This window comes from Larimichthys crocea, chromosome XVII, assembly GCF_000972845.2.
Source record: "Larimichthys crocea isolate SSNF chromosome XVII, L_crocea_2.0, whole genome shotgun sequence".
Taxonomy (NCBI): Eukaryota; Metazoa; Chordata; class Actinopteri; family Sciaenidae; genus Larimichthys; species Larimichthys crocea.
The window spans coordinates 24,505,085-24,529,452 of record NC_040027.1 but is presented as its reverse complement, the minus strand read 5'-3'; the positions used below and the strand labels follow the sequence as shown (position 1 = coordinate 24,529,452).

General features: G+C 39.4%; 1 protein-coding gene across 7 annotated transcripts in view; it reads right to left on the bottom strand.

Moving 5' to 3' along the window:
* Window positions 1-24,368, bottom strand: part of camsap2a (calmodulin regulated spectrin-associated protein family, member 2a) — a 45,979-nt gene that overhangs the window by 13,584 nt on the left and 8,027 nt on the right. For 4 of the 7 annotated variants that reach the window (XM_019256725.2, XM_019256726.2, XM_019256728.2 and 1 more), the window contains exons 3-7: window positions 14,830-14,991; window positions 12,797-12,880; window positions 5,947-5,979; window positions 4,909-5,050; window positions 4,130-4,269 (exon numbers count right to left, since the gene is read on the bottom strand). In XM_019256725.2, coding sequence (XP_019112270.2) covers window positions 4,130-4,269; window positions 4,909-5,050; window positions 5,947-5,979; window positions 12,797-12,880; window positions 14,830-14,991 — 561 coding nt within the window. The remainder of the gene's footprint in view (window positions 1-4,129; window positions 4,270-4,908; window positions 5,051-5,946; window positions 5,980-12,796; window positions 12,881-14,829; window positions 14,992-24,368) is intronic. The other 3 variants (XM_019256727.2, XM_019256729.2, XM_019256730.2) reach the window with 1 other exon arrangement.

Genomic DNA, 24,368 nt, shown 5'->3' with positions numbered 1-24,368 from the left:
GAACAATCAGCACTTCACACGTCACAACACCCTTTATCTGCTGGTGGTCTAGGATGAGGCTTGACCTTGTGAAACACTCACTGCAAATCACTCAGACTAATGCTTCAAAAGCAGTGTAATTCAGTATCAAAAGGTTAAAAACTTACACCCTTGATTGCTGATATCAAATGATCGTCGAATTTAAAGCCACATTGAAGAGGCAGCTTCTGAATTACACTGAGTTAATTGCCTTCCTCGGGGCAACCTCAGCATGTCTACTACAAACAGCCTGATAAAGAAGAGGAGAACGCTGGCAGGAGCCCACAGCTGGTGAATTTCATTTCTCCTTCTTGGATCCACAGATGGTAATTTAGATGTGCTGTAAATTAATTAAACGAAGAGCCAGTAAATGGGAGTGGCTTGACGTGATTTACTAGCCTTGTGTCCATTAGGAGAGGATGGTCTTAACTAATGTATGTATTCTATGGCTTTGGGGGTGGGTAATAAAGGTTAGTCTATTGTCTGAATATAATGTTGGACTAATGCAGTCTTCACCGAATATCTAAAATGTTGTGTTTTATGGCACGTCGAGAGTGAAGTGATGATTTTACATGCAGCGCTCTACATATTCAGCCATAAAAAAGCACATGGAATCTGGCTGGAAGACGACGTTCACTCAGCTGTCAAATGTTCAGGCTGTGAAGCTTCATGCTCAGTTCAAATTTTCTGCACATACAGACCGATTTCCTTGGATGACTGGTAGCATATATCAAAATGTCAAAGCCAAACCAGCTACAGTCTAGCCCTCATGTGTAACCTGAACTGAAGTATCTCATTTAATACTTTTATACTTGTCTTGACATCCTCCATGTTAGTGCTACTCAGCCAAGCATTTATGACCGTTATCTCACACTTGTTAATACACAGCTTGTGTATTACATTAAAGCAGAAACAATTAATATATTTGTTGAAAAAAAAAAAACGCCCAAAATGCCTTTGTTCCAGTTTCCCAAATGTGAGGATTTGTTGCTTTTCCTTGTTATACATGACAGTAAACTAAATAATTTTGCTGTTGTTTGGACAAAACAAGACATTTAAACATGATATCTTTGCCTCAATAGGCATTTTTCTGAATATTAACTGATACACTATACAATAATCATCAGTTGTAGCCCTGATTAACATGCAAGGGTCCATTTTGGTTGCATTTTTGTGCAAAATATTCACATTGTCAATCACAATTGAGAAGCTGGTCTCTGTACAGTTTTATGTCCTTCCTTTTAAATGGGAAATTTAGTCACATCTGGCTGAGGGATTAGCACAGGAGCACTTTGAGCTAATTGTGATGTTTGCCACGGTGCATGTGTGTGCAATCTTCAGTGATGGGCATGTTTAAACACATCGTCAAGTTCCCAAAAGATGCTGTACCTCTTTCCCTTCAGTCTCTTCCATCTCCTCTCTAATCATTTCTCTCCATCGGTGTTATCGCTCCTCCCCGTCTCTCCTCTCCTCTTTCCATTTTCTTCTTCTTCTTCCACATCAACACCTCTCTCGCTTCCTCCACCCGTTAAATGTCTCAGCTCAATCTCTATAACAAGGTCTCCGTTAGTATGACAGGACACGATGTACAGCTACTGAGGGCGTGACTGCCTGGAAACTGGGTCAAGGTTACTGAATTTAACTGGTTCTGTGTGCAGTTCTGGCTGCAACGCTGCTCTCAGGCAATAACTCTCTCTCTCTGGCCTGCTGGGATTTTTTTTTTTTTTTTATCCCTCGTGAAATCGGTGTCAGCAAAATACTGCTACTGGCTGGTTCACGCAACTCAATTATTTCTTTTTTGATGCAGTGTGTTTAGTTGATGTACGTGAGCTTCAGACTGCTTAGTGTGCAAGACTGACAACGTTTTCACATCTATTTTCATGTCTCGGCTCCAATATTCCTGGTCTCCGTTTCATAACAGGATAAATGAAGTCTTTAACGTTCTCTCTTTATTTTAGCTTCAGATGGAAACAAGAAATTTGCAATAGCAAACACTTTTTCCATTTATATCTTGAAAGCTTTTTACCAATGTTGAGAAAGTCTGTGTAATCAATTCACTAGCTATTAAATTTAAGTGTGTGTGTAAAATGGTCTATAGCTACAGCTGCATTGTAAACAGCGTGTTTCTAAGTTTAAGGTAGCTCGGAAGCTGGTGTTTAGTCCATTTGAACAGTCTACTGATGTTTCTCCTTTTAGTTACCTCTGCTGAGAACACCACTTCTCTGTTGGGGGACACTCTGAGGCAAAGGCAATGTCATCCAGACCTTTTTTAACTGCTTATGCAGCTAGCAGGCAAAACACACTAAGATGGTACACATCGGGGACGAACACAAAATGCACAGCACAGATGGAAAGTTACACCAAACCACCAGACAGAAAGTAGCACGCTGTCTTTGTGGTAGTCGTCGTGCCTTTTGTGTGGCAGAATAGTGGGAGTTGGTATTTTGAGATGTTGTTGGAGCTCCAGTAGCCATTGTGGCTATTTGATGAAAAGCTTTTCTGTACAGACAAAAATACATGTATAAACACAACTAGAAGGAGGACGTTTTAGAGCCTTTTACAAATATAATTATCATGCACACCCATGCAATGCATAAATGTGGAATGTGTTTCTCAAACTTAAGACCTCGTTTTCTATAAATCCTGTAGTGCAATGTTGATTTTGAGCAAGAAAGGGAATAACAGAATGATAAGGACAAGAATTAATCCTCTTAACAACCAATAACAACCAACCACCTGCTGTTTTATTGAAAACAATGAAGCTTTCAGACTAATACTACTACCTTTGGATATTTTTAGATTGTGGTCAATCTCAGGTGACCTATATGTTTTTTTTTTTTTGTAGAAGAAAAAAATGTAGGGCATGGAGCGGGTTTACTTTAGGAAGGTCCTGTCCAGCAACATCACACATTTATTTAACAAGAAATTACCATCAATAATCTCACATCAGCAGCAGACAACCTTGATACCCCAGACACACACACACACACAGTGGTGACAGTGTTAGAAGAGACGTGTCAGAATGAACAGAGGATTGAGCTGTGAGTAAGAGAGAGAAATTGAGTGAGTCAGTGAGAGACGGTGAAAGAAAGAAAATGACTGATGACTGCAAATAAGAAAAAAAAAGTCAGTATGAAACACAAAAGAGATAAAAAAGAAAGACAGGGACAGTAAATTAGAGAAGGAAATAAGGAAAGTGAGAAAGGAAAGGGAAATCAAAGAAGGACAATAATAAGAAAGAGTATGTAAGGATGAAAGAAACATATGCAGACATGTAGGGAGAGCAGGGTGAGTGCAGCTCTTCAGCCTTGTGGCTGGTGAAGACAGACCGTTTGGATTGAATGGGTTTTTCCACAGCATGACTCACCACACTGGCTTACAGAACTTCTCATTTCTCCTGTTTCACTTAGCCTTTCTCACTGGACAACATATGGTTTTCTAATCAGTCTGTCCATAAAACTTATGGATGAATGAACGTGTACTGGATTTGTATCTGTTTACGGAAAGGATCATCAACTTAAGTGTAACTAGACATTTTGATTTGTCATTCTGCAAAGACCTAACATTACTCCGAGGGTTTTACAAAAGAACCACGACTTCCATGGATTTTATGTTAACGACCATTTAATATGAGGTCACATTTTTTCAGATGGTGGGTTTTCTCCACTTGGCGTTTCTTCTTTCTGCTGGCTAAGTTAAGGCTAAATTTCAACAAGTCAGTAGTTCAGCAGTTTACATTCTAACAGACATTTCTCCAAGACAGTAAAGACTGTTACACACTGACTGTGAAAGCAATTTCAGAGTGGAGAATCAGTTCCAGAGAGAGACTCTGGACACCAACCAGACAGGATCAGTGTCACAACACAAGCATGAAATCACTCCAGAGATTTCTGCTCTGTGACATTCAGCATATTTTAGAATAGAAAGTCTTTAAAATGATCATCAAGCTTTTTTTTACTTGACCACTTCTCATAAAAGGACAATTACAACTTAAATTTCAACAACTGTTACTCATAAAATCACCACTTTTGTTAGTCTTAATTACTGACAACACTTTAAATAGTTGCAGAAATCATATATTGGAAATGAAACCTCTGGGTTTGAGCAGTACCTTGATGGTGGACGAGGCGTAGAGCATGTCCTCCATGCTGAAGTGGCAGCAGCTGTTCAGGTTGTCTTTGCAGAAGTCCTGTATGAGCTGCAGGTTGTACAGCCGATCGGCCAGTGTCATGTTCTCCTTCAGACAGATATCTGAGAAGGCAGAGGGAGCCATCAGGTTGTCAGAGTGATGTCAGTATGAATTTGATGACTGAAGGGGTTCTGCAGTATCTTTGTTTAAGATGTACAGGTGAGTGCAGCGTGTTGAGGTCCTTGTTGAGGTGAGGTGAATGACTGACCAATCATGACAGCGGGTTACATGTTATCGAGCTGTGGGTGGAGCTGCGTGCTAATGCATTTAAAAAGTAAACAGTATTGGGTGATTGATCTTTTGTCCCTGTGATGTTTTCAGTTCATTTGAATGCTTGTGTGTGTGTGTGTGTGATGTTAGGCCCAGCACCAACACCTCATCAGCAATCTGATGTGATTATGTTGCATGCTTTGTTGCTCACTGATCTTTGATCTAGTAGATGAGTCATTCAGGGACACAAAAATTCCAAAAGACTGTATTTTAAAAAACAGAAATAAAACATTTTCACATTATTCCACACAGAAAATCTGTGAGGACCAAAAATAAACAATGTTTACTATTTCAGTTTCAACTGGAAGAAACTGCTGAATGGTCAACAGAGCTCTTGAACGCTGATAAATCATGTTCATGATGTGCTATGTTGCAGGACCAGTCCTTGCCCCAAACCAACACGCACTCTACACTAACTGTAAGCTCCTCACCATCCAGTTGTAGCAGCTGAGGGCAGTAGAAGTGCAGCAGAGCACCCAGTGCCGAGCCGTCCGTGCTGTCTTTCAGCAGGTTGTCCACTGGGGGGATCCAGGGAACCGGCTGGGTCGCGGTCTGGTCCTTCCTGTAGCGAGCCTGCATGACGTACAACACACACCTATAAACCAAAGGGCATTACCCTGCATACATCTACAGTACCTATTTGGCTAGAGATGTCCTATTGTTTCTCTTCTGAATTATTAATTAAACCTGCTAAATGAATCATGTATAATGGTGCAACCACCACAAGAGCTATACCCTTAATGTCTCCTTAAAGCGGCAAAACGTTACAACACATGAAGGCTTTATTAGTATTACTGATGTATGAAGGTGGTTGAGTGGTTCTGGAGTTACAGTGAACCCATCGAGAGGGAACAAAGCCCACTCTGGTTAATATCAGTGCTGCACAAACACAAGTGTTATAATCTTCGTTTGTCCCAGTGGTAGAATACCAAATAATTATTCTTGATTGATGAAAAGAGTCACAGGAGGTCTACAGTGAGAACTGGCACAGGGACCTAGACAATTTCATGCCGAATGCTCCCAGACTTAACATCTCTAAAAATTAAATTCTAATAAAATTAATCTTTTTGCTAATCCTTTGGGACTTCTTCAGTAATTCCCCAAGGGAGTCTAGATCTGACAACAAGGACCTTCAAATGAGCAAATACAACAAAGTATGTTAGAGTAATACGGTTGAAATAGGTCAGTATACCATGGATATTAATAAATGTGACCTCATGCTAAATACATACTGTAGGAAATTGAAATGTATGTAATTCACATTATACTGCTTGTTAATCAGCAGAATCTTGTTTCATATATTTGCTGTACAGTAAATCACATGGATGCAGCACAAGGGGCACAAGTCACAAGTTGATGCACACGTGATAAAATGATGTGAATCAAGACAGAGACACAGGCAGGAGGAGGTGGAGATGGTCACTATGGATACATAGATGAAAGAGCGTAGCACAGATTAGTTGACTTACAGGCACAAGCTTCATGTACCACTTGGTTGGAGACTGCAGCAGCACAGCGAAAGAAAAAAAAAAAACAACAACAACAAAGACATACCTGTTAGTGAGATTAGTTAGTAATGCGATTAGTAATACAAGGAAAGACACGACAGCTTTGAGTTCAAAGAAAGAGGACCTGTATGTTAGAGAGCGCAAGACAGGCATCCCACGAGACCTAAATAACCCTGAAATCATGTTTAGTGTAAGGCGGTGTTGAGTTTTGTGTGTATCTTAGACTTTTGCTGCGCATACTCTCATACATTACGAAAAACTTGAATAAAATGGCATTGCAACTGAATAGTGAACAATAACAAGAAGCGACAGCATTTCAAACTCCAGATGAAACAAACATGTGAAAGAAATTTGATTCATGAAACCTGAATTGAAAATGAGTTAAGACACACAATCCACCTGAAACAAGTGTTGGTTGTCTCGGTATCTTGGCTGAGCCAGAGTCAGAGCGGAATTTCGACCTGTACGCACTATATTTTGTTATTGTTTGCCTGCAAGCATGTCCTTTCATCATTATTATGAATTACTTCTAAACTGTCGTTACAAAAGTCTGAAATTTTTATGTGAAAATTTCCCATTACTATCTTTAAAGATACACTCCCTGACTTTTATAGTGTCCCTGAATCCCCAAATTTCTTCAAGGTCCAGTGTAAATGTGTTGAGACATAGCTGTGAACTGTTAATTAGCTGGAATGAATCAGAGAATTAGGGGACAGTATATGGCACCAACTAAAAATCAGGAAATATATTTTACTGTTGCTAAAGCACCAACTGAGTTCTTACAGTAGCTTAAAAGAAACCAAATAACAATCCCACTGCATCAATGTAACCAGACTGTCAGCTATCCACTGACAATGTAAGCTGACTCCAAAAGAGATGAGGCTTGCCTCAGCTAATAGCTAATTCCCACACAACCTTGAGGCATCAAAGAAAACCAAGTGTGAATGACACTCTCAGTGGCTGGCAAGTGCTCAACTTCAATGTTGAGTCATGGCCCAAGAAGAAATACAGCTGCTTTGTACTGAAACACCTAAAAATAAATAATAAGGACAGCGTGAGGATGAGAAGACAAATTGTAGCTTTCTTGGGTTTTCCTGATTTGATTAATGTCACAGCTCTCTCAATGCTAATGTGAGTCACCAGAAAGAGTTTAATGCCATCAGGAGCACACCTAATCTAATACACCGCATATTAGTCAATCAGCTGTATCCATTTGCCAGTGGATGGACTGCCTTTTATAACTGATAGCACAGGATGAATGTGACTCTCTTTATGTGTTGCAGGAAAGAAAACTTTAGGTCTGCTAAAGGTTGTAAAGTATCTTAATGTTTTCCTTGCCATGAAATAAAAAGAACATTGACAGATTAATCCAGGATCCAGGATCAAAAACACAACATATTTTGTGTATTTCTATCCCTCTCACTGCAGCAACTTCAGTTTAGATTCGTGATCGTGATCGAGTGATCGTACTCTGTGTTCTGCATTGTATATGGGAGTGTGTTTTGTATTTTAGCAGATATTTATTGTCACTTATGTTGTCATAATTACATATATTTATCCCACATCTTGGTAAACACTAAATTTAATGACTTTTCAGGGAAAATGTTAATTATTGTTACAACAATTTTTACAATGAGAACTAGAACAGAGAAACAATGACCCAAGTATGGAAGACACACATGCAAACAGTGCAGCAACGTAGCCTATTTTCTCATGTTTAGTAAAAAGTCTATTCTTACACATATTGCATAAATTCAAACACCCATGTCTATTTTCAAGACTTGATTTTTTTTTATTTTTCCATCTCAAATTCACAAACTTTTAAGGATCCATAGGAAATCTGATTATTCTGATACATGTGTTTTAAAACAGGACTAAAGTAGGTGTAGTGCGCTTAAATTCAGGGATATCACAAAGGTTCTTTGTAGGCAGAGAGGAAAAATCTGCTCTGACTTTGCCTCTTCGGGTCAAGCTGGTAAAAAAGCCAGTACATGACCAGACAAAGTCAATGCTCACTTACAGGCCAAGCTGAACATTTGGTTGACAGGAGGGGAGCATAGCATGACGTAGAGCATGGGTTGATTGAGGTTATGATGATAGAAATCTTGTTTCTTTGGATACAGTATAATCAGAAATATATGTAGCAGATTCAAACCTAACTACAGTATATCAACATGATATTTCATTTTGTTCTCATGTTTATTGTGTCTTCTATCACATGGTGTCTGTAAACCATTTACAGAACATTAGGTATCTTGTTTTTACCTCTTTAAAAGAGTATTTTTATTCCAATCCATTTCTGTTAACAAAGGATCTTTTAACGTTTCTGTTTATTATCCAGAAATGGCAACAATGAAGTGAGTTTAGAGTTTAGATAAAAAAAACGTGCTCTGATGATGCAGATGGCTACACAAATCACCCATGAATACCCGTGATATGCTGAACTCTCAACCCTGCTGCCCTAGTTGAGAATAAGACGGGTGAGATGACGACTGTCTGGATCTAAAGTGATGATCTTTGTGGGCTAAGCGGGGTCACACAGAGTCCAAAATCTGTTCGCTGCCAAATCAAACCCCTGTGGAGAAGCAAGGCTCTCACCGATCATCTCCTCATAAAAGAGTACACACACACACACACAACCCCACCCATCTCCACTTCAATCATCCTGCGACTCTCCCTCGTCCCATCAAAGTTCATCCTCTGAACCCAGACATGTCCGGTTGAGCTGCAGCTCAGCTTTTGCAACTTAAAAGGATTAGTCCTCTCTTCTCTGTCCTGACGTTGCCTTTGCAGTCCCACCCCAACCCCCATCCTATTCTCCACCCACCCTTGCTTCTGGGTGACAGTAGGTTAAAATAAAAACACACTGTTGCCCCGGTGAGCTGTACAGTGTTGTCCTAGGATGGTACGTGTCTCTCTTTCTCTCTGTTTGAGACAGAGGCTGCCTGCGTGACTCACACTGCAGTCATATTGCAAAGACAGAAGGGGGGGAAGGTCTAGGGAGGTGGGAAGATGGAGGGAGGATGGATGAAGCTGCTAGACATCAGCAAAAAACAGTAGCACACATATTTTTGTTTATTAGTGCAGTGTAGGTTCTTCTTTTTCACAATGTAAAAATGTTGTCCCCCCCCCAAAAAAAAAGCTAATCAATGACCAATTCCTCTCCTTTGATTGGATTGATTGTTTCAAGTGACACTCACATTCCTTGCCTCTATCAACCAGCGCTGTTGTGAAGGTGGTGCTAATGAAGTGTTTTGGAGCACAGAGGCGCATGTTGACCTTTTTTTAGTCTGAATGAAAAAGGGAATGATTTTCTCTGACACAGAGGAGTCACGAGGAACAGAGCAGAACACCGACACATTCATCTGACGAAATACTGCGTCTAATTGCAGAGGCAGGAGAAACGGTGAGAATCACCGAAGAATCTGGTGGTTTTATGACGACCCGATATAAATTATGCTCAAATACATGTAAAGAACGATGAACTGAAAACTGGAACGCGGAAAGGCAGAAGACGAAACAAAACACTAGGATGGAGTCAAAAGTCCTTATTAAACTCAAACAGCAAAGACGCTGAGTGTGCCTTTGTCTGCCAACAGAGCAAGCAGTTGTTATGCAACGTCTCATGTTTGAGGCAGTGAGACCTTGAAGTTAGATGCAAACTGTAGTCTAAAAACTGCCCCGACTAAACAACATGCAGGCTGTTAAAATGGGCAGATGCAATTATTATTATTATTTGTTGTATTACAGTTCATTCTGATAGCTGCATTATGATTCAAACTTTGAGGTGAGAAAGAGAGAAGCTGATTCTGTTTCAGCAGCTGCAGGCAGACATAAAGACTTGACACAAGCGTACTTTGATTCAGTGTAGAACTGCTTCATCTTGTGAAGAACAATGTCTTAGCGGTCAAGAGAGAGAGAGAGATGGTCACCAACAATACCTCACAACGCACATACGCACCAATTTGCGTGAGTCACCCTGAGCTTAGGGATAAAGTTACTGAAGGACCAAATTAATGGATGTTTTAACACTCACATCATGAGCAGCCTGCACTCCTCATGGTTGACTGCATGGCTGTGTGTCATTTAGTGTTGGAAAGAGTTTTGTTCTCCAATGAGGATTTAAAAAAAGGGGGCACCCCAGAGGCTCACCTGGAAGACTGTGCAGTGCATGCGCTAAGGCCTTACTGCAGTAGTGCTGCTACCCCCTCTTTCCCTAGTTTGTTCTCTTCCTGTGAAATTATGCCACTTATTTTTGTTCCACTTCACCAGTTAAAAGTTTGTGTGTGTGTGTTCATGAGCGACAGCCGAGGCATGCAGTGCTGTGTCTGCACGCTGACTGGTCAGATCAGCATCAAGTGCTCCCGATTCAGCTCTCCGCAGGCTAAAACACATGGGACAGGGCTGCGATATTTTCCCTCAGATAAACTCTCTAAACATTTCCACATAGTGGCATCACTGGCTGTTGTTGTGTCATAGCTGAGTTGCCTGAAATGACCCGAGGAAGCTGGGAGAGGAGGCATGACCCAGGGTTAGGAGTGAGGATGGGTCTAGACAGATGGAGAGCCTAGGGTGGAGCAGGGGAGTAGAAATCAAGGGCAGGGCAACGTTAATGAAAATTAATGAGAGACGAGAAGGGTTTACTGAACTGAAATTAATAATGGTTATTTAACATGTGTCGAGGGGGTTCATGACTTTCAGGGATCACTGAAACTTCAATCACTCAGAAACTACACAGAGGTCACTTATCTCCATGCAAAAAAAAAACTGCTGGTGGTGCATCGTAAATGATATGGAGGTGAAAAACAGAAAGAACGCATGAAGGATGAGCCTGGAGGTGGAGACTTAAGCACGACATCATCCACCTCCCTCCTCTGATGATCACACTGCTGTGTCAGGATAATGCGTAATGGTTGCCCAGCCAACGCTGACCCTCACACAGCCAGGTCATAATACCAAATGTAGCTTGACCGGTGGCTCATAATGGAGTCATAAAGACACACAGGTCTCAGCTGCAAAATGTATTATACTTTTATCGTATAAGTTTCCACAATGAACACATCATAAAGGACCAGAACATTGGAGCAGCTAAGATTCATGAAGACATCTGAGCATCTCCTGCCTCTATTATTTCCTACAAAATACCGTTATGGTATTGTATTTTAAGGGTGCATTTAAAGGCTAAGGCTTCAACTCAAACCGACAGATATAGATGTAGACCATCTTTTATCGAGCGGTAAACTGACGTTTAGGCGAAGTCGAACGTCTCTGCATTCTTTCTGTGACAGTCACTACGGATCTCATGAAAGCATTGTCATTGTTTGGATTAGCCTGGAATGCTAACATGTAGCTCAATAAAAGCCGGTCTAAATCATTTAGGTTTTCTTTGATGTTTTTTTTGTCAATGACAGCGCACCAGAACAACAACAATATTACCAGAAACCATAATATCTATGTTGATTAAACACATTCTAAATTTTGGACAGCATGTCTTCATGTGGCTCCACATAATTTGTGTATAATTATCCATGAGGGGGAAAGCTTACACTGAAAACAATGCGACTGACATTTTAAGGAGTGAGGGTGAGAGAGACAAAACAAAACAGCTCATGTTCATTTTTACAAAGCATATATTGCCTACTTTCTCCATTTGCAATGTACACATTATTTTTTGTTTAATCAATCTGTATTTCTAATGGCATTGGTGTCAGAATGAGATATTACTGTGTGTATATTACTATTACGGCAATTACTCAGCAAACACAGTCTATCTGTGTGGTCTATGCTTGCAGCATGCCAGCCATGAAACACAAAATAATCCACCCATTACCCTTTGAAGGGTCGCAGCTGATGTTGGTCGAGAGGTGGGTGCACACTGGACAGATTGCCAGTTCTTTACAGGGCTGACCCACAGAGACAAACAACTATTCAAACTCATATTCACACCTATGGGCGATTTAGAGTGACCACTTAAGCTATTAACCTGCATGTGGCAGGAAACCTGGAGGAAACCCATGCAGACATGGGGAGAACATGCAAACTCTCCACAGAAATCTTCTTGCTGTGAAGTGACAGTGCTAACAGTGTGCATTACACAGACACACAAATGTGGATCTGACTGTGAAATTTGTAAGTGGTGGGGGAAATGGCTTTAATGTGGCATTTTGTGAGATTTAAATTGATTTATTTCCACCAGTGAGTGGATAGATTATTCAGTGGATCAGTGAATTATTATTGCAAATGCTATGTCAAAGTATAGCATCCAAACACAGATTACTCCACTCTGCCAAAATACATAATGCCACAGCAGCTTGTCTTATGCTGCTCATACTAGAGTTGGTTATATAACAGATATGGACTGTGGGCAGCACCCTGAACATGGGTGACCTCACACTAAATGACTGCTGCTGCTCTAATTAGACCAGAGAGCACTGATCCGCTGGTTATGGCACTAATGAAGTGAGTGAAGCTGGTTTCAGTCGTCAGGGTAGATAAACTTGTTATGATGCTGATGCCTGCCGTTCTCTCTCTTTGTCATTAAATAAATACTGACTGATCTAAAGCTCAGGCATATGTGAGTGAAATTTTCTCTGACAGGTAGCTAAGATCTGTCGAGGAAACTGGATCCAGATATTAAAATGACACTAAGGGTCTGGGACAAATATCTGTCAGGATGTTTTGATAAGTCCATTAAGTGAAACCAAGGATTTACACTTAGCCAGTTTGAAAGTGTCCATCAGACTGGTGACATCTGTATGTCAATGTGCAGTTAGTCAAAGCTTGGAGAGGAAAGCAAAGGAAAAACACCCACCCGGGGACTCCCAGCAGGCTCGGCGCTCTGCGTCTCCCTCTTCCTCTGTTCCTGAGTCACGACGTCTTTCAGATACTCATTTACCTGAAAGACAGAGAACAAACAGGATTAAAATTCACAGAGCTAACAGCAACAATGAACAAAACATTCAATAGCACGAACAAATTATGACTAATACTTCATCTTCAGCTCATATTGCTCTCATATAAAGAGTAAACAGTCTCACATTCAATATCAAATTTGTTTTATTACTTAAAGTGAGGCTCTGTAGTTAATTGTGTAAACACTGCTATTGGATTTTCCACAGTAATAACAGTGGGACATTAGCTTGTGGACAGTATGGACGCATTTCATTTCATTTGGTTAAAATGATACAATAATAATCAAGAGTCATTTTTCATCATTACTTGCATTATGATTTAAAAAATGATGATTTAAAAAATGTCATTGCGCTTTTGTGTTTTGTGTCTCCTCCATAAAGGATGTTGATGAAATTCAATGTTTTGGGGTTTTCTGAATCAATTGATATTTTCATTTAATCTGATCTCACTCAGTCCTGCAGTCCTTGGACAACCTACAGTATGTCTCCTCAAGTTCATATGGATCGAGTCAAAGCAGGAATCAGCTGTTAAGCTTGTGAATTTTGGATCTTTGGAATAAAAAAAAGGACTCCTACAGAGAGCCATATGTCCGACTAGTAGGACTCCATGACCGCACCTGTTAACTATTGTGAGTGAGTGTGTGTGAAGCACAGATCTGGCAGTGGCTCAATGTTCCTACTAGAAGAATGTAAACAGACTAGGCCTTGTAGCACTGTATGGAGGAGCCACAACCATCTGCACATGCAGGCTATGTAGACAACCACTTATACTTAATAATGTTAATAAAGATGATTTACACAGTGTGGGCCACATTTAATATGAACTATAGTGATGCATTTTAGGGAATGCTTTTGAAGAGTGTGCTCTGGATGGAAAAGCTTTGTCTTTACACATGTTTTTTTGACATTTGTTTCATTCAAGAGTTTATTATGGCTGACTGAATGAAAGCTGACCACAGGCACTACACTAACATAAGCTAGTCTGTTACAGTGGACTCTTTAGGGACACTTTTCTAATACATAATCATTTCCTAATTAGATGAAATAATCCTAAATGCTAGCTCATGAAAATGTATAAAATAATAATTTATAATAACACACAAAATATTGCTTAACAGCAGCCTCTAAACAATATTATCAGCACTAGCTTTTATAGCCTCTGTCAGCTGAAGGTTCAGAGGGCAGGACAATGTGTCATGAAGACCTGACATTCAATAGCTTGTGTCATAGCTTATGAGAATAGACACCGTTTACATGTGATACTTTACCGCATGTCAGATGCGGATGATGTTAAATTGCGTCACCGTTGAAAGAAAAAAAAGCACAAAGATTTCATGTGACCTCACAGTATTCTCATGTTTCTTCTTTCTTTCATTTTTCTTCCGTTTAAAGAAACAGATCCAAATATGCAGGATACATACAGGACAAACAAAAATGGACAATCCCACCATTATCATATCCAGGAGGGCGTTTTCTCATGTGCTGCAAGTTCACCTGTATAAGTCATATGGTGTAACCTCAGGGCATGAGGAAAGTAGTGTACATGTAACAGATTTGATGGTATTTAGGTCAGTGTTTTGGACTGGAACACATTGCAACCCCACTGTGCACTGTGAAATATCAGAGCTCAAGATATATGCACAGTAAATGCACAGTAGGAGCACCAGTCTGCTCCTCGACCAGCAGTTTATTATCTTGTAGTTAAAATATATCTGTGATTTTAAAAGATATTAGTAATAAACAAATGGAGAGGAAACACACACTTCTTTATTTGACAGGTATATCCTGTAGTTATAGATCTCACTTACCTGAATATAGACATATGAACATGTCATGTATAAAAAGCCTGGTAGAGCACAGACTGTTATCAATAACATTTTATACCAAACATCACTAAACACAGACACACACACTCACATGTACCATTACCCACCTTGTTGATCCAGGTGGTCACTGCGTCCTCTGTGTCATAAGGTGTTTCCACCTCAGGGTCGCAGGTTGAATACTGACGAATGCAGGCCATCACCTTCTCCACACTCACCATCTCCACTGTGTACGCCATCATCAGTGTGTCGATCATCGCCAGGTGAGCGCTCTGGAAGAAAAGTGCGGAGAAAGATGTGGAGAGTTAAAATGAATAGTTTTGTGGAAGCTGATGGTTCCAGCAGACTTGTCCTTTCCTGCAGATTGTGTATTTGAAGTACTTTAGTCAGGGCTCTTAGTCGTTGCCACTTCACAGTCTACAATCTTGCATTACCAAGATATTACAACTTTAAAAGGTCAAACTCAACTACAATGGTCAAGTGCAAAATGAGGAGTATGAGACAGCTCTGAGCACTTTGCTTTAAGAGGAATGAATGTCACCATAACAGTGTTTCAGTTTCAGTAACAGATTGAGCTGTCAGACTACAAGTATTTCTACAAATATTTCTTTCTGGATTTCTTGCATGTTATTGATTACAGACAAAACAAACACAGTCCACAGAGAAAGAGACATGAAAAAGCCAATAAGAAGTATGAGCTAGACTGCAAAACATGTATTTGAGCTGGTTACATTGGCCAACAGCAGGGATGGGGGCAGCACAGCAAAAAATAAAAAAAAGTTCTACCAGCTCGTATCAATTTTTATATAAATGAAACTGAAAGTTAAATTAGAAGAATCACCATTTTAGCATGATACTGTAGGTGAATAGGGAAAAAGACATAGAAAGGTCAGTGATTTATAGGACTGGAACAGGACTCCAAATCCTCCACTGTGCTGTACATCTGAAATCTGTCTTCAGCGAGTATTCCCTTGTGGCCGTTGCCCTGGAAACAAGTGCATTCATCCCTGGTTACAAGACCCAGTTTCCTCACAGTGACTGCTGGCCTTTGAGAAGCCTGAATAAGACATCTTCCTGACAACAGAGTCCAATAAATAGAACTGGCATCAATTATAAGCAGCCCTACTCATCACTATCACTGACCGGAGGGTTTTATTTTGAAAAAACAAACAAACAAACAAACAAACAAACAAACAAACAAACACAAACATAAATACATTTTTGGACACAAACAAAAACACATATGTGGCTGTGAATATTTTTTAACCAACTTATGTGGCCTACTTTTTACTGATTAAGACTGTGGTTGACTAAGTTTATACAACAGTTAATATAACATTCAGATGCCTCTCTCTTTTCTGACATTTATAGGGAAACAAGAAACGGAACAAGGAAAGGTATTGTTAATAGTTCTAAACTGCAACATGTAATGCAATGGCGATTAATACCGTGGTGGATACCTGTTTTGGGGATTATTATTGTCACATATTCCTCTATTCTTAACGACAAAGTTGCCTTGTTTTTTCACATAGCCCTTCCAGTCATTACTAATCATGTCATAGGTCAAGTTTCCAACAAAAAAACTAAATTTATCTCTCACTGTAGCTGGCCATAGTCATTTATTAACAAAGGAAACAAAGGATAGGTTAACCATAGTCATTTATTAACAAAGGAAACAAAGGATAGGTTAACCCAGATCTGATATAGCAATGCACAGTGAGCACAGTCAGTTTTCTACATAATATGTGTATCATAATTAGACTTGCTAAGTGACCATCCTATTGCACCAGTGTGAAATATAACTGATGAGGTTTGGCTTGGCCTCCTTCTGTTGCTTGGAAATATAAATTTGTATATTTGGTTCGTGAGCTTATTCTTGAAGACTGGTGCCCAATTAGCCCGTGCTAAATAGCAATGTTACATCATGAAACAGATGCTATGTTATGAAAGGCGCGTTTAAAGCAGAAAAGAATAAATTATATTTTGTATAGAGAAGTACAGAACCTCTAAAATCACAAGTCAGAAAACAGTCTATAGTACATATTTTTAACAAGACACAACACTGTACTTACACATGAGCCACCATTTTAATATGCAATGTGAGTAGTGATGTGGAAAATAAACTTCAAGTAAAATATGGTGTCGTTTCTTCACCATGGTTACATTGGTACAGAATCTGCCTATTTTAGTGTGACTCCTACTTTTAGCCCCCTCCATTAGTCTATACTGTCTTTTGTATCCACCACATAGCAAGAATCAAACTGCAAATATTTATACTTGGGTGGCAGTTTTTCCATGAGCTAACCTACTTAATCAAAGCTAAAGTAAAGTTAAAGTGGCCCCTTGAAGATCCACAATGGTGCAGTGCACCACTCAGAGAACAAAACATTACACAGAGATCACTGGTGGCCACTATTTTTGCTCGGAAATGAATTTGCTGGGTGACATTGCATTAGCTCAATGCTTAATTCCCACTACCTCTGATGTGGCAACCCAGCAACAAACCAATCCCATTTAATAACACACTGCCAAGATGTTTCTTATTGGCCTTCATTTAGCCTGTCTAAACACTGTAAAACATTATCTCAGAGAGGCACAAACAGCCAAAAGCACACAGATACGCATCCTGTTGTCAGTTTGCAGAGCACAGTTACAAATCTGATCTGTAACCACACAGCAAATGATCAACTCCAGGCAAGACAGATCTTGAAAAGGCCAAGAGACCAGCGTCATTCCTCTAAGGCCTCTTTCCCCCTCCAGCTTCCTCCTCTTTGCTAAGCAGTTTGAGGATATTGATTCGGATCTGCTGTGGTCTGATGAGATAAAAAATGACATCAAGGAGAACTAATCATGTTTACTAGACCACACTCGCAGTCTCTAATCGTATTGAATAACACCAGGCCATTGTGTTATATTCATAAGTATAATCATGCAAAAATACTACACGTGTTGTTGTGTTTTAAACTGCAGTTTAAAAATGGACGAATAAATGAAGAGAGTAGAGGATAAAGACAAAAGACGATGAAGGGTGATACAGATAAAAGGAGACTGTTTACAGAGTCAGGTAAGTCACTACACATCTAATTTATCTTTATATTTAATTACTAAAAATCAATAAAAAAATCAACTAAAAGGTACAATGTAGCACATCATTTATGTAAGTAATCGAGTATAAACTCTTGGATGTCTAGAGAAGCTTAAAAATCTGTTTTAGGAGTTCAAATGACTTTAAATCAGGAGGAAAGAACCTTGAAAAAAACTGTCTCGGTCAACATTTTAATTTTGATATTTTAACATCAATTTTGCAGTTTGCAGCCTCAAAGAAGCATCGTGCTGTTAAAAAAACTCAAAAGCTGTCTATAGAGGATGTTGTAAGGTTTAATGAGTTTGACTTTTAAAAGGAGAAGCGCTTAATCCGCACTCAAGTTGCTGACTTGTACTTCAATGACTGAGTGATGACTTGCCTCAGAAACATGGGTTTCTGAAGGCTGACATTTCTGCATATCAGTTTTTATGCCCTGGATTGACAACACATGACATTATTCAGCATTTCAACCTTGGACTTCTGTCTGGCTATAATGGCACTAAAACGCCTCACTAACAAAATTTATAATAGCAATGGTGCTATAAAAATCAACGTCAAGATTTCCAGATCTAATCTGTTATTACAATGAGTCTGTAAACAATATTTAATATCATCATATCACGGATAAACTGATAACAGTTTATCAGTTTATTATCTGACCCTATAAAACAGCTTCTATGTTTCCTTGCTGCATTAAATTAACGGTCTCATTCTACTTGAATAAATGTGGAAATGCCCTTTCAGAGCCCAAGAAGCAGATACAGTAGTGTGCTGCAACTGAATGAGTTCTGAGTAAGAGTTGCTGTACTGTGTAACCTTCAAAGAAAGAAAGAAAGCCAGTGAAGGATCAGCTGACTACGGGCAAATGTCAGATGGAAGCTGGAAGAAAGAAGACAGGCTTCAGTAACTGGATGGATGCAGAGTGGCAGGTAGATAGAGAAAAAGAGTAAGGCTGGGGGGAGGATGAATGGGAAGTGGGTATGAGGTAGATTCTTCACTGGTCCAGAGAAAGGTTTGGCCTTTCTCATTAGAGCAGACCTGCCTGTTGTTACCCTGCGATATTCCATGATGTTGTGTTTTCTAAAGTTTAGGTTTCACTGAGCACAAATGCTTTCCTTCAGCATCGCTTCACTTCACTTTCATACACTTGCACATATCCATACCTTGGACCTACCAAGTGCAACCTCTGTCTTCCACTGCTAGTCACTGACTACACTAGAGCGTACAGAGATCAGATGTCTTGCTTGGGGAACGTCTAGATGACTGCAAGAGGGGAAAATGTTGTTAATTCATGCCTTTTTTATGAAGTTGTGACTTTCTGATCATAAGACTGTTTCTCTAACCTTTAGTTCCTGAGATACTGCCTTCATCATATGCTGACTATGAAAATATACTAATTTAAACCTATTTGAATCACACTTATGATGAATGTATTACACACATTCATCCAGTCATGGACCATTCGGTAGTCACAAAGACTAACACACACACAAGCATTTCTTTGCTTTCTCATCTAAGCTGATTAGGTCCATAAATCTTGTTTTGATTTCTCATGAGGGAAGAAGATGCTCCTTCACGGTCAATATCCTGTTTTTATTGTGCCGCTACATTGCTGGCTCTCTGTATTTCCACCCGGGGAGATAGGCAAACACTGTTCATCTTTAATACAGCTTCTTGGTGAAAGAGCAGAGATGAAAAATCCACCGTAGCAGCCCGATTTAACATCGCACAAAAGGAAGTGCAAAAACAAACCGCAGCGACCTACAAAAGATGATGTGTTTCACCTCAGCATTGTGCGTGTTGTAAATCAACTAAAATCTCTATTAACAGAGCTCTCAGCGGCTTGTTGTGTCTGGGAGCAGGTATCAAAAGAAGCACAAAGCTTACAGCCTCCCTATAAATGGTGTCTGAAAACATGCTTTAATAAAATCATTAGAGTCAACACACTGGCTTTATTCCACTGCAAAATCATTTAATTGAGGTAATGACTACTGTAATGTCTTCGACTCACGTCGACAGGTCATGGCTAATGATCAGTCTTTGCCTTAGTCTCATTGGGGTTCGTTGCAAAGCCTCATTGGTTACTTATGACAATCTTCCTTTTCCTCAAGAAGCTTCCATCAGAAAAAAAAAAAGGAAAGCAGAAAATCAACAAACCTAAATCACCAAATCTCTGCACTGCAGTCTCTTGGACCTCCACAGGACTGAGGAAACACACAGAAGTGATTCAACATGAACTCAGGGGTGATGTAATATTGAAAAGCAGTCTGCTTTTAGTATTAAGCTCTCCTGTCCAGTCCCAGAGGCTCCACGCTGGGGAAAATATCTAAAAATTGAATCTGTCTTGCTTCAGGTAACTTCACGCCAAGTCGGCTGGACATGGAAAAGCTCTCAAATGTACCTCTCTGGTCTCTTTTCAAAGTCACCCCAAGTACTGTAGCAAGTTAAAGGAAAAAGCAGTATCTTCTATCTTTCGATTATATATTCTTTGCTTTAGTGGAAAAGGGAGAGATTATAACACACAAAAAAGTTCAAGCTGATCTTTTTAAAGTTTTTCATTACTTGCCATTATTTGCCATATGGATTGAGTTGGAGTGGGTTGAGTTTTATTTACAGACAATACAAACATCTAATAAAGAAACACTTTGACTTTATGCATATTTCAACTTTTATTCAAAGTCCCAACTTTGCATCAAGGTGACTTCTACCTTGAGAGTTTAAATCTCTCAAAATGACAACTAACTTGAGGTTTTAAGAAAACCCCTAAAGGTGAAATTCAAACTGAACTGAATCGTTTTATTATGTGAAACATGACTGTTGGAATGACCCAGAACTGCATTTTGAATTTAGCCAAATTCTCCCACAATTATCAAAAATCCTTTGGAAATATAAAAACCTTTCCCTTTTCTTACACACAACTGCACAGATGCCCATGCAGAACATACCAACTGTGAGGTCTGGCATCAGTTGTGGGAATGAGAGTTTTTAAGCAGCATACCTTCCCCCTCCATATGCTCCAAACCCAACCTAGCAATTATACCGAAACCTCAAAGCTAACCTTAGAACACTATCTGAGGACGGGATCGTGGCTACCAGCCAGTGTTGACCTACCCTGGAGATATGCCTGCACTCCAAATCCTTCCATGTTTGAAAAGGCCCACTGGGTTAAGACTGTTTCATGTGTGGACAGCGATTAAAGACTGTTTGAGTTAGTTTAAAGGGAAATACCACTCTTTCTAATTCACATGTTCAGACTGAACCCATGTAAGAATGCAAATCATTCATTCTCTTCTCACTGTATTCTCATACACTGTCTTGCTTTTCTCCTTATTCACTGTCTGCTTTTCTCATCTCATGGCGAGCACCCTAAAACTGGGTCTTCAACAAAGCAGAGCACAGTGCCGCAGATTATCTGCAGTGTTGCCAGGTTTTAGCAGTTCAGGATCATGGTTGCACACTGACTGCGCTAAACATCTATTTATGTGGAGAGAAACAGAAAACTGTGTTGTATATTATTAGTTTTGGTGTGTTTCTGTGAATAAATGTATACAACAATCAAAACTAATGCGGTGAATGTATTGCTCTCTTGATAGAAGAGTTTAGTTAAACTATGAATCCACTATTGCTGTGTTATTGTGTTGTATGTACTTTATTATACCTGTCAGAACTATGTTGAAACGATGTTTAAAACATATGCTTAAATAGTATGATGAATAATAATACTTGTGTAATTAAATCTCAGAAAAGTCCTATATAAAGCTCTGCATACAGCCAAACCTGTAGCAGCATAAATTTATTACAGAATAAGTGAGATTATAGCCTTACCAATCCTTACATTAGTTATGTCAGTAATAACAGAAAGCCAGGTGAATATTTTTTTTTATCTGTAGACACTTAATCCTCTGCTCTAAATTCTGAAAATGACACAGATTTTCTCTATTAATATAATAAGCTTACTGAGCTATTACACCTGAGTTTCCTCACAGGGGCACACATTTCAATAGACAGATTTATTTTCATTTACTGCAATTTAAAAACATATTTCTGCATTAGTGCTGAGTTGAACACAATCGCTGGTACTGACCTGTGTTGTATCAGCTGATATGAAACATTAGCATGTCTTTGTCTCTGCCCTGCTGCACTGCACAAAGGCCTCTAGACAAATGTGCTCCTGTGTTCAGTGTTGAGAGCATCATCACCGCGCCTGAACCCTCATCATGTGGATACAAAACAACAACCTATATATCAAACAAACTAAAACACACAACTTATTACAGCAGAGAAAGATGCTCTCGCTTCATATGACGTCACATGACATAATGTACTCGCTGCCTACCCATCCATACTGTGCTGCCTGGGAGTCGCCGTTGGCACTGAGTGTAACATACTGGCTGTGACTTCGCCTGAAGAAGCTGGAGAGGACAGAACGTACTTGGATGGGCTTCCCTTCCACCCTGATGCTTCAGCTCTTCTTTGTTCGTAAGATCAAGGACAGAATAAGGGCAGAGGAAGCTAGATTGGTGTTGAGAAGTATATTGTTTCTGCCTGAAACTCAGCTAAGCATTCTGTACGTCATCTTATGTCTGTGTGCCTGCGCGTCTTTGTGTGTGATGCAGTGTCTTGGAAATGCTGCAGCGTTTCAGTTTTCTCTGTCTCTGAACGTGGCAGCGTCCTCACAGCACACAGATGCACACACACAAGCACACGCTGTGCATACGACATACAGTATGCGAGCGTAAGCACCCCCACCCTTGCTCCCACCTACACCACACACACATACGCGCGCGCACATCACCCTGCCTGCTGGAGTGTAACCATGGAAACGGAGTGCCTGCCCAATAGGGGTTGTGATGGAGGCAGCAGAAGAGAGGAGGAAGTGTGTTCACCTCTATTCATCCATGTTATACATGAGTTGATGAATCAATCTGCCACACAGCAAAATTAAACAGATAGACACTTTTTACGAATGTAGAATGTTGAATATTAATGTAATAACCTTTATATATTTAATTGTATGTGTAGCGATTGCTTACATAACCAACACACGACATTAGTTGTATTGAAAAGATTTATTTTGATGTGTGGAAATCTGCTGCAGAGTGTGAGATAAAGCTTTTTTTATCATCTTGATAATTTTATCAAGATGATAAAAATAACAGACAAACAATCTGCTTTATATTTTTGTGTATTTCGATTTCTTCTTGATAGCTTTCTATGTTCTCAACCGTAACACACACTGATTATAGTGTACGTTAACAGAAAATTATGATGCATATCATTTTTGGGTTATATAGTGGAGGTATTTTTTTTTTTGTGTGTGTGTGTGTATTATTGTTGTAAATTTAATAAAATTGTAAATTGTTGTATTATTTATTCTCCTACTCTGAATTCATTACTATTATCACTGCTGCTACTACTACTATTACTATTACTTATTCATTCACTACATATATTGTTAATCATTTTAAGATGCATGAATCTCTGGGTTGGATATTAATCATATGTGTCATCATGGAGCCCGTCACCCTATTGGTATATTTACTGTATATGGATGTTCTGCATCTTTAAACATTTTACACTGACAAAGATCCAGCTGGGATCAAAATGTTTATGTTTAAACATATTAAGGTATTTTTAGCAGCATGTTTTATTAAGAAACTTTGTTGTTGTTGTATTTAGAGATACTAAAAAAACAAGCTTTACATTTACATTGCATTTACATCTCTTTACACTCTATACTTATGCAAGCCATGACATAAAAATTAAGCAGTAATAAGATTTGCTGCATTATCAATTGCAAGAGAATAGCTGCTGACTCTTATAAATGCTTTCACTCTAAAGGAGAACGGTTTCTGCTGTTCATGTACGCATTAGATGTGCGTTCTCTAACATGAGTGTGACAATAAACCTGCCTGTTTAATGGCTTTTCTGACATACAGCCAATAAAGGCGCACAGAAACCGTATACGGTGCTATGCGTCTTACTCAGTATTCGCAACATACGGCTCACAGCATAGAGTCTGATTTATACAGTACATAAAAACGTGACCTATTTGCTACAGTGTTATCAATTATTAAAGCGATGACATTCAAGGTTTGGCAGCCTCGAATTGATCCTCACCGCGATGAGGTCAAGGAAGTAAAGAGTTTTGAGACTGTTTTCGTAGGACATCTTTTGGGCAATACATCCCCAAGTTATTATCCTGTGGGTGATCCACAGGCTTTTCAACAGGAAATTGTAAGGCAGCTTCAGGTCCTCATTCATTTTATCACATGATCCGTTTCTAGTAAATGATAGCCTGAATGATGGCTTCCCTTATTACATGATTAACCAAAATAGTGGCTCTGTGCTTTCTTTCTAAATATTTACGTTTTATTTCAGATTTCTTTCTTTATATGATGTTAGCAGATGTGGTCTTTATTCCAAGTGACATCGCAGCTACACAACACTGAGTAAAATCCCGCTCCCGGGGTTACTCTCTTGTACTTAAAGTACAGAAAATGGACAAAATTTCATTAACACCAAGACCGCCTACTGAGAACCCTAAACAACAATCCTGCATCG